General features: G+C 48.4%; 1 protein-coding gene across 1 annotated transcript in view; it reads left to right on the top strand.

The window, feature by feature from the left end:
• The first annotated feature begins 6,621 nt into the window (after positions 1 to 6,621).
• AP5Z1 (adaptor related protein complex 5 subunit zeta 1) overlaps positions 6,622 to 11,533 on the top strand; it is a 19,249-nt gene continuing 14,337 nt past the window's right edge. The window contains exon 1 of the mRNA XM_024763530.1: positions 6,622 to 6,778. Coding sequence (XP_024619298.1) covers positions 6,738 to 6,778 — 41 coding nt within the window. The 5' untranslated portion in view covers positions 6,622 to 6,737. The remainder of the gene's footprint in view (positions 6,779 to 11,533) is intronic.

Below are 11,533 nucleotides of genomic sequence, written 5' to 3'. Positions count from 1 at the left end.
CCCAGGGCAACTCAGCAGAAGAGAGAGGTTGGAAGGATTGGTGCCTCTGGGTGTGACGAGAACCCCGTGTCCCCATCACATCCGAGTGGATGTCTGAGCAGCCGCTGTGGGAGGTCCAATCTGTCGGGAAAACTGTCCCTGTTCCTGACCCGAGCAGCACGGTGCCCCTGCCGCCTGCTGACGGGAGGCCTCCTGCGGACTGGCCGCTGGCCAGGAGCAGGGCGCTGGTGCTGTGTTCTCACGCAGGGCTGGAATGAAGAACTCCTCGAGCGAGCGAGCCTCAGGACCCTCGGTGTCTTTTCCTTTCCCTAACGGTTTTCGCTGCTCAATGTTTTAGAAGAGAGTGAAGGCAGCAGTCACTTTGTTTCTAGGCTTCTTTCTTTCTCTCCAGGGAGGAGCCCCACTCAGAGGATTTCGTTCATTCCTTGTACCTGCTTACCATGCTGGTAGCGATTGGGAAGAGGTCGAGAGAAGACGAAGCGGACACGCTTCTCCACTTGGGCTGACGTGCCCAAAACTGGCTGCACGGGGCCCGCACCCCCGGCCGGATGAGCCAGGGTGTCTTCGGTTTATGCCTCTGGGTTTTAGTCTCCCTTTCGCGTCCAAGGGAGACGTGAGAGGTCTCCAAACTACTCTCGCCTTTTTGCCCCAACCCGGTTATTTTAAGAGTCAAGATAGAATTGGAAGAATTCTAGTTCATTATTCTTTATTTGAGAATCTTTTCCGGAATCGTTGGCTCATTTGATTCGTCCAAATACTTATTGGTGGTTTACTCTGTGTCAGAAACAGTAAAAAGTGCAGGGGAGGCCAGACCCTAGAGGGACATGGCCATTTAGACCTGCGACCCCGCCCCCGGGGTTAACGTTCCAGTGGTCTGACACTTTAAAAAGATTCTGTGCTTCCTGTGTAAAGGTTTTCTTACCTGCAGTAATAGGACTTGCTCCTCTGAGCTGTTGCCCAGAGCCACGAGGAGTGCTGTGACCTGTCCCCAAATTCTGAACGTATTGGCTGAGCTGGAATGAGGCCTGTGACTCTGAAATGGAATTTTTGTGCATGAAGTTAACTGGCCTAAAGGGGATCGAACTACACCTGTGGCCTCTTAAGATCTTAGCCTCTAAATTTCTGGTCCAAAAAATTTTTTTTAATCAGTAAAAATAGGATTTAAAACTCCCAACACTTTAAGTTTGGCCCTTACCTCCTCCCCTCCCAGCTTCCTTTCAGGAAGGGCTTTCTGAATACCTTGTAGCCCAGAACTGGCTCGATTTCTAGCTCAGGACGGGGATCCAGGAGGAAAGAAGAAAGTGTGTCCCTGCTCGTGGCTTACACTCGGGCCCTGACCTTGGGCAGCTTGGTGCACGTGGGGGAGGGTTAAACCCAGCACGGATTGTTCCTTCTTCTCTGACACAGAATTCTCCTGTAAAGATCATTTGGGGGGGGCGGGTGTTGTTAGGGGCGTGTCTGTGTGAGTGGTGGTTGTTTTTTTTTTAATGGTGTCTGTCTAGAGTATTTTTCACAATATGTTTAATCATCAGTGCTTTAAAAAGTGGTGGTATCCTGTACAGTGAATTAGGTCCCGGAGCGTTGGATGGGAAGCTGCACCACCTGTGAGTGTGATCGGGCCTGTGGGACACCCAGGAGGGTCGGCACAAACCCCGGCACGGGGACGAGAGGACGGGGTGGGGCCCACCGCAGCTGGGCCGGCCTGCGTTTTCATTTCAAATGGGATACAGTATTTTTTTAATAAGGAGCCATACTTTTTTTTTTTTTAAAGTTTGAGATCTGAATGTGATTTCTAATTGTACCAGACGTTAATGTTTTAAAGCTATAACAAAGTTTAAAATTTCTACTTTTTGTTTCTCATTTATTTTAACTGTTCTTTTATCTATTAAATCGTTGTATGTGGATGGGGAAGTTTTGTTTCTCCTCTTAGCATTTGTTTCTATAACCAGAAATAAAATTATATATTAAAGAAACGACACCGGGCTCTGTGTGGTCTTGGGAGCGGCAGCTCCGCCCCCTCAGCTGCGGGGAAATCACCGCCTGCGCTTTTTGGGGCGCTGCTGGATTGACAGTCACCGGAAGGGGACGTTTGGGCGTTGGTGCCGCGGACTGGCTCCGACCTGGGGTTTGTCACAAATCCATGATCCTCAAGGTTCCCTCATGTTTGTGCGTGGGACTCATCCCCTCGTTCAGCTGATAACGTGCCTTTCTCAGGTTTCACAGTGGTCCACGGTGCTAAGGTGTGAGCACTTCTCTTCCTCCCGCTTGTGCTCCACCACCGCTCCAGCTGAAGCCTCCCTACAACAGGGACAGATTAATCACAGGTTAGGATTTTAGCTAGAGAGCAAGCAAGAGTGAGAATAATGAGTTTTAGGAGTTATATTGGCTAATTAGCATCTTTTTTAACAATTTCCTCTTTTATTTATGTATTTATTTACGGCTGCGTTGGGTCTTCGTTGCTGTGCGCGGGCTTTCTCTAGTTGCGGTGAGTGGGGGCTACTTGTCATTGCGGTGTGCGGGCTTCTCACTGCGGCAGCTTCTCTTGTGGAGCACGGGCTCTAGGCGCCTGGGCTTCAGTAGTTGTGGCTCGTGGGCTCAGTAGTTGTGGTTCGCGGGCTCTAGAGCACAGGCTCAGTAGTTGTGGCTCGCGGGCTTAGTTGCTCCGTGGTACGTGGGATCTTCCCGGACCAGGGCCCAAACCCGTGCCCCCTGCATTGGCAGGCGGATTCTTAACCACTCCACCACCAGGGAAGTCCTTAATTCGCATTTTTAAAACTGTTTAAGTTGTTTAAGTTTTGTTTTTGATTAAGACAATCATTTCTCACTAGTAAGACCTTAAAATAGCATTTTACACAAATGTAAATTTTGTAAGAAATAGTCAAATATTACCCTTGGTAATATGACTTGGGGTGTGTGTGTGAGTGTGTGAGAGCACATGGTTCTCAATAGAAGTTAAGCTACCCTGTGAACCTGGGTGAGTACCAAAGACGAGCGAGTGCATATCCCCACCAAAAGCCAGGTTGCACATTGCAGCTGTAATCACTATTGCCGAAATTTGGAAACAAACCAAATATTCGTCAAGAGTAGAATGGAGAAGTTGTGGTAAACTCATACGGTCACACACTGATAAGTACCCGGCAGTAAGAGCTGCTGTCATCCTACAACAGATGAGCCTCACGGCATCCCCGTGAAGGCAAAATGCAGTACTGTGCGTTCCATTTGTATGAAGTGTAAAAAGAGGCAAACCTGATCTCTGGTGAGGAGAGCGAGGCTAGCGGCTGCCTCTGGGGAGGGGAGCCAGCGGGGAGGGGGAGGCGTCCCGAATCCTGAGTCCTGGCCGTGGCCACTCAGGTTCACAGCGAGTGCTGGGGCCAGCTTGCGAGAGCTGCATGTTCAGTTTTCAGGAATTCTGAGAGCTAACTGTTCACCAAAGCCATTATTAAAATTTTACTTACGTAAACTTAATACTGTAAAAATATTACGTTAAGACCCAAGGTAATAAATACTCAATTCACAGCTCCCTATTATTTTACTATTACTGCTGCTCTCGAGGTTGTTCGTGTGGATTGAGCCCGCGGGGTGGACAGACCGTCCGATGGGGCGCTGCCTACTGTGTACCTGCTCCCAGCTGTCCAGCGACAGCACGCCGGCAGCTTGAAATCCGCCACTGTGGGAGTGTTCACACCACGGAAATTATCGAACACTGCAGATGGGCCTCCCCACACCCACAGCAGAGCCAGTTAGCGGTCTACCAGCAGACCATGGAGTCACAGAAGTGAGACATCACTGAGCTCATTTCAGATTTGTGTGCCTTATAGATAGATGTTTTACTTTAATAAACTGTGTGTGTGTGTGTGTGTGTGTGTGTGTGTGTGTCTGTGAAGCAGTATTCGAGCTCCTTTCCAGGTCTCACACTTTGTAGGTCCAAAGGCAGTTACGTTTGCGTTTGATTTGTAGGCCACGGCTCAAGTAAACCAGCAAATTCCCACCAAAACCACGTGTCATCATGGAGCGACTGTCTGGTAGCTTCAGACCCAACTTTCTGTGCTGTTCCACGATTCCAGGGCTGGGCCTCTGCAAGCCCGTCTCTGCTGTGCCGGCTCCTCCCTGGCGGGCGGCCTGACGCGGGGCGTTGACGGGGCCTGGAAGGCCGGAGGCTGCTTCCTGTTCTCCACGGCTTTCTTCACCTCCAGGAAACGTCCTGGCAACAGCAGCTGACAGCAGTGGGTTGTCCCAGCCCATGGGGGCCTCCTCCCAGGTCAGTTTCAGCTCTGCGGGACCCCTCGGCCCAGCCCTAGGCTTTCACCATTCCACCCTCTTCCCCCTTGTTCCCCCAGCATTAGAAGCAGCTGCTGCCTGCCCCTTCTGTTCTTCCACACCTGGTTGCAATTTTTTTTTTTTTTTCTTTTTTGCGGTACGCGGGCCTCTTACTGTTGTGGCCTCTCCCGTTGCGGAGCACAGGCTCCGGACGCGCAGGCTCAGCGGCCATGGCTCACGGGCCCACCCGCTCCGCGGCATGTGGGATCTTGCCGGACCGGGGCACGAACCCGTGTCCCCTGCATCGGCAGGCGGACTCTCAACCACTGCGCCACCAGGGAAGCCCATGCAATTATTTATATTGAATCTTCTAATGAAATACCTGCTTTGCATCCCCAGACGGGCCTCCGACAGACGCCAGGTGCACGGAGTCCGTGCTGACCTCGCTCAGGCCTCCCTGCAGCACCTGGGACTCCCGCTTCGCTGGCCACTGCTCAGCAGGCAGCGGGCAGAGCGGCTACAGGCGTTGACCTGGAGTCCGGGTGCTGGTTCCGGTCCCTCCTCCGCCTACACGTATGAGGGCCCTTAGCCAGTCTTTTAGCTTCAGCCAGCTCATCCTTGAAAATGATAACAATTACGCTTTCCTCAGGGCGAGACGGCCATGTTAGGTGAGACGGCCAAGGTGCGGTGCTCAGCAGGCTTCCCAGAAAGACGGCCTGTAACCAGGCTTCCTTTGCCAGCTCCCTTCCTCTTCACCCTGGGGCTCTTCGGGGGGCACCCGCCTCGCTCCATGCGCTCTCGGGGCAGATGCGTTCTCACCGCCTCACCCGCCGCCACTGGCTCCCGGCTCTTCAGCCTCGGCACCAGTCACCCGCAACATCTCCACTTGGGCGCTGTAAGAGCATCTCACCACCCCGCCCCCGCCCCTCCCCTCCATTCTGGGTCTTCCCCACTGCTCATCCCTCCAAGGCCTCCCTGACCCTCCCTATCCAAAAACATCCAACTTTCCCTCAACCCTCTTCTCTTACTCGGCTTTATGGCCCCTTCAGAGCACTTCACCACTAGGCTTACGTGTGTGATTGTATATTTGATAATGGTCGTTTTTGTTGGCTGTAAATTCCATGAGGGCAGGGACTTGGCCTCTCGCGGTCCCCATTCCCCAGAACCTAAAACACTACGAGCACAGCACAGGAACTCAGTCGTTGCGTGTTCCTTGAATGAATGACTCCACAAACCTCCTCATCCTCCTGCCCCGAGGTCGAGTGAATGGCGCCACCCCATAAGCGGAAACCTGCTATTGCCCTTGGTTTTTCCGTTCTTCCTCTCACCCAAGTCCATGTTACCAGGTGCTACAAATTCCCCCTGAACGGTTACTGAATCAGCCTACGTCTCCATTCACGTGGCCCTTACCTAGCTCAGGGAGCCTCCCTCCCTCTCCGGGACCAACCCCTTCTCTCCACCCACCCACCCCACGGCCCCCCAGTCCATTCTCTACTCTGCTGCCCAGAAGCAGGTTTCCCCTGAGGTGCATGTAAGCCACAGGAAGCAGGCCTTCGTGCTCCCTTCAGGAGCTTGGCCTAGGCCATCCCCTCCCACCCCTTGGTCTGACACCCTCTGGGCTCATCTTAGGCACCTGTCCTTCCCGAAGTATTCCTCCTGTTTTAGGCTGTAACAGCATTTACCACGCTGGATTATCACTGCCCAGAGGACCGCCCTGTGTCCCCGCGCAGTCTGCAGGGTGGAAATACTGTGGCCAACACACCTCTCAGAATTACTAGAAATTGACCTTCCCTCTCTGAGCATGTTGCCTTATCTGTAAGACGAGATACTGACAGTCTGTGATTATGGTGGGGATTGAATAAGATTTTTTAAAGCAGCAGGTACTGCCTACCTTGGGTGCAAAATGAAATGGGAGCTTTAAAAAAGAACTTCTGACAGCTGCAGCTGTTCCTTGCAAACTGCAGGACACGGACCCAGCCCACGAGCGCAGTCTGTGTCGTATATTCAAGCCGCACTGAACACGGGACCTGCAGGCGGCGGAGCGGACTGTGTTCATGGAACAGAACCTAGAACTGGGGCGATGAGCTGAGGCCCGGCGGTGACAGGCCGCTCCTAACAGCTCCCGGGCACCCAGCGCCCGGAGCTGCACCGGGGTGCCGGGTGCCATGGTTCCGGGGCGCGGAGGTTCCGGGGTCTCGAGGTCCCGGAATCCCGCGGTCCAAAGTGCCGGAACGCGGCCCCGACCGGCAGCCCTCGCGCTGAAGGCCCCGCCCCCGGCTGAGACGCTCCGTCAAAGCCCATTGGTCGACGGCCTGTGCGCCCCTGCTCACGTGATGCACCACGGGACGCTGCACGGGACGCGACCCGGAAGCCGGCGTTGCTGCGGGCTTTTCTCCCGGAGTCGCCAGCGTGCGGAGCGGCAGGGCGGCTCTCCGGGCTGTGGCGGCGGCGGCGACGGCGGCGGCGGCGGCGGCGGCAGGATGTTCACGACGGGGGAGGAGAGTCTGCTCCGCCAGGCCAGGTGCGCCCGAGCTTTTCCCTTCGGGCACTTGGTGGTGGGTCTCAGAGCCGGGCCTGGGCGCGGCGACTCGAAAGAGCCCCCTTTGAACCCACTTTAGAGACTCGGGTCGGGGAGGCCACGCGGGCCAGGCACGGCGTGAGGAGGTCCGGGGAGGGTCGAGCTGGTCCCCGGAGGAGGTGGCTCCTGAGAACGCTCTGAAGGATGAGTGGAAATGAAGTGGGGTGGGCCCCCGCTGATGGATTGGCCAAAGGCTTGTCGGCTGCGGACCCCACGTCTGGTAGGAAGTGGGGTCCAGAGCTGTCAGTTGCTTCAGGGTCAAGAAAGCTAGAAAGACGCTGGAGAGCCTGCTGGATTGAGCCATGGCGAGCCCTGTGCAAAGCCCATGAGTTCGATACCTTGCGAGGGCTTTGGGGAGCCATGGAGGATTTTGTTATATAGAAAGATCCGCTCTCTTGTGGATGCATTGAATGTATTGAGAAATTACCCAGCGTCTTAGGACCCCGAGCTGGCTCTGGACTCTCACTAAGTCGGTAGCTCCTTCCTCATCAACTAGCCACTCATGGGAGAAAGCAGATGTAAGCTCGGACTAAAACCCCATGACTTGATGCTACTTTAAGAGAAGAAAATGCGGCCAGAACCATGGTTTTAAAAAAAAAAAAAAAAAAAAAAACTGGATTCGGAGCTGGACTAGTTGCTGGGAAGGATTAGGCTGGTTGAGGCTTCTCTGATCTTAGGGAAGCAAGATCTTGAATGCATATTAGTTTCAAAAGGCTGTAAACAGGGTAGACGTTTGATATGGTCAGAATAACCCCTGAAAGTGTGTTAAGCAAGTGTTTTGAGGATTTGTAGCACCGTCTCCCCACCAAGTCCAAAAAAGTCTGTATTTCTTTCAATCCTGGACAGATATTCCAATATTCAAGTTCCAGTATTCCAATTCAAGTTCACTTGAATTTAGGAGAGCTGTATTAAAGAAAAATAGATATCTTTTTTCAAAAATTGAAGTATAGTTGATTTACAATATTAGTTTCAGGTGTACAACATAGTGATTCAATATTTTTATAGATTATGCTCTATTTAAAATTATTCTAAAATATTGGCTATATTCCCTGTGCTATACAATATATCTATAGCTTGTTTAATACATAGTTTGTACCTTTTAACCCCCTACACCTATCTTGCCCCTCCCCAATTCCCACTCTCCACTGATAACCACTAGTATGTGCTCTATATCTATAAGTCTGTTTCTGTTTTGTTGTATTCATTAGTTGCATGTTTTAGATTCTGCATTGTAAATGATAACATACAGTATTTGTCTTTCACTGTCTGACTCATCTCACTATGCATATCATCCAGGTTCATGCATGCTGTTGCAAATGGTAGAATTTCACTTTTTTATGGCTGAGTAATATTTCATTGTGTATATATATATATCTATATATAATCACATCTTCTTTATCCATTCATCTGTTAATGGACACTTAGGTTGCTTCCATATCTTGGCTGTTGTAAATAATGCTATGAACATTGGGGTGTATGTACCTTTTCAAATTAGTGTTTTTGTTTTCTTAGGATATATACCCAGGAATGGAGTTGCTGGATGGTATGGTAGTTCAGTTTTTAGTTTTTTGAGGAACTTCCACAGTTTTCCATAGTGACTGCACCAATTTACATTCACACCAACAGTGAACTAGGGTTGTCTTTTCTCCACATTCTCACCAACATTTGTTATTGTGGTCTTTTTGATGATGGCCATTCTGACAGGTGTGAGGTGTTATCTCATTGTGGTTTTGATTTGTATTTCTCTGACAGCTGCGTTGAGCATCCCTTAATGTGCCTATTGGCCATCTGTATGTCTTCTCTGGAAAAATGTCTATTCACGTCTTATGCCCATTTTTTAATTGAGTTTTTATCTATATTGAGTTGTATGAGCTGTTTATATATTTTGGATATTAATCCCTTATCAGTCATATCACTTGAAAAAATTTTCTCCCATTCGGTAGGGTTCCTTTGCTGTGCAAAAGCTTTTAAGTTTAATTAGGTCCTATTTGTTTATATTTGCTTTTGCTTTCTTTGCCTTAGGAGATAGATCCAAAAAAAATATTGCCATGATTTATGTCAAAGAGTGTTCTGCCTGTATTTTCTTCTAGGAGTTTTATGGTTTCCGATCTTACATCTAGGTCTTTAATCCATTTTGAGTTTACTTTTGTATATGATGTTAGAGTATGTTCCAATTTCTTTCTTTTACATGTAGCTGTCCAGTTTTACCAGCACCACTCATTGAAGAGACTGTCTTTTCCTCATTGTTTGTGTGTGTGTGTGTGTGTGTGTGTGTGTGTGTGTGTGTGTATTCTTACCTCCTTTGTCGTAGATTAATTGACTGTAAGTGTGTGGGTTTATTTCTGGGTCCTCTTTTTTCTGTCCCATTGATCTATGTGTGTGTTTTTGTGCCAGTACCATACTGTTTTGATTACTGTAGTTTTGTAGTAGAGTATAGTCTGAAACCAGGGAGCATGATAGCTCTCTCCAGCTTTGTCCTTTTTTCTCAAGATTGCTTTGGCTATTCATGGTCTTTTGTAGTTCCATATAAATTTTAGGATTATTTGTTCTAGTTCTGTGAAAAATGTCGTGGGTATTTTGATAGGGATTGCATTAAATCTGTAGATTGCTTTGGGTAGTATGGAGATTTTAACAATATTAATTCTTCCAATTCATGGACATAGGATATCTTTCCATTTCTTTGTATTATCTTCAGTTTCCTCTGTCAGTGTTTTATAGCTTTCAGAGTACAGGTCTTTCACCTCTTTCGTTAAGTTTATTCCTAGGTATTTTATTCTTTTCGACATGATTTTAACAGGATTGTTTTCTTGCTTTTTCTTTCTAATAGTTCTTTACTAACGTATAGAAAAACAACAGGTTTCCGAATAGTAATCTTGTATCCTGCAACTTTACTGAATTTATTTATTCTAATAGTTTTCTGGTGGAAAATTTAGGGTTTTCTATATATGGTATTATGTCACCTGCAAATAGTGACAATTTTACTTCCCTTCCAAGTTTTATGCCTTTTATTTATTTTTCTAGTCTGATTGCTGTGGCTAGGACTTCCAATAGTGTGTTAAATAGACGTGATGAGAGTGGGCATCCTTGTCTTGTTCCTGATACTAGAGGAAAAGCTTTTAGCTTTTCACTGTTGAGTATGATGTTAGCTGTGGGTTTGTCATAAATGGCCCTTATTATGTTGAGAGGTGTTCCCTCTGAGAGATGTTTGATGAGGGTTTTTATCATGAACGGATGTTGAACTTTGTCAGACGCCTTTTCCGCATACATTGAGATGATCGTGTGAATTTTATCCTTTCTTTTGTCAGTGTGGTGTATTACACTGATTGATTCGCAGACATTGAACCGTGCTTGTGACCCTGGAATAAATCCCACTTGATCGTGGTGTATGATTTTGTGTGTGTGTGTGGCTGTGCTGAACAGCTTGCAGGATCTTAGTTCCCTGACCAGGGATTGAGCCCTCGCCCTCAGCAGTGAAAGTGCGGAGTGCTAACCACTGGACATCCAGGGAATTCCCTATGATCTTTTTTTATTGTTGAATTTGGTTTGCTAATGTTCTGTTGAGGATTTTTGCGTCTATATTCATCAAATATATTGGCCTGTAATTTTCTTTTTTTGTAGTGTCTTCGTCTTGTTTTGGTATCAAGGTAATTGTGGCCTCATAGAATGAATTTGGGAGTGTTCCATCCTCTTCAGTTATTTGGAACAGCTTGAGAAGGATGGGTATTATCTCTTCTTTATATGTCTGGCAGAATTCCCTCATGAAGCTGTCCGGTCCTGGACTTTTGTTCACTGGGAGTTTTGTATTTTTGTTTTTTTTATAAATTTATTTATTCTATTTATTTGTGGTTGAGTTGGGTCTTCATTGCTGTGCATGGGCTCTTTCTAGCTGCGGTGAGCAGGGGCTACTCTTCGTTGTGGTGTGTGGCCTTCTCATTGTGGTGGCTTCTCTTGCTGCAGAGCACAGGCTCTAGGCACGCGGGCTTCAGTAGTTGTGGCTCTCAGGCTCCAGAGCGCAGGCTCAGCAGTTGTGGCACACAGGCTTAGTTGCTCCACGGCATGTGGTATCTTCCTGGACCAGGGCTTGAACCCATGTCCCCTGCATAGGCAGGCAGATTCTTAACCACTGCACCACCAGGGAAGCCCAGGGAGTTTTTAAAATTACTAATTCAATTTCACTACTAGTGATAGGTCTGTTCAGATTGTCTATTTCTTCTTGATTCAGTCTTGGACTTGTATGTTTCTAGAAATGTAGCAGTTTCTTCTGGATTGTCAAATTCGTTGGCATATAACTGTTGGTAGTATTTTCTTATGGTTGTTTGTATCTCTGCAATATCATTTTTCATTTCTCCTTTTTCTTATTTTATTTGGATCCTCTTTTTTTTTTTTTAACTGATCAGCCTGACTAAAGGCTTACCAATTTTATATTTTTAAAAAACAGCTCTTAGGGCTTCCCTGATGGCGCAGTGGTTGAGAGTCCGCCTGCCGATGCAGGGGACACGGGTTCGTGCCCCGGTCCGGGAAGATCCCACATGCCACGGAGTGGCTGGGCCTGTGAGCCATGGCCGCTGAGCCTGCGCGTCCAGAGCCTGTGCTCTGCAACAGGAGAGGCCACAACAGTGAGAGGCCCGCGTACTGCAAAAAAAAAAAAACAGCTCTTGGTTTTATTGGTCTTTTTTATTGGGTTTTTTTTTTTTTTTT

This window comes from Neophocaena asiaeorientalis, unplaced genomic scaffold, assembly GCF_003031525.2.
Source record: "Neophocaena asiaeorientalis asiaeorientalis breed wild unplaced genomic scaffold, Neophocaena_asiaeorientalis_V1.1 scaffold223, whole genome shotgun sequence".
NCBI classification, from domain to species: domain Eukaryota; kingdom Metazoa; phylum Chordata; class Mammalia; order Artiodactyla; family Phocoenidae; genus Neophocaena; species Neophocaena asiaeorientalis.
Note: the sequence above shows the minus strand (reverse complement) of the source record. Positions and strands in the feature narration are given on the sequence as shown.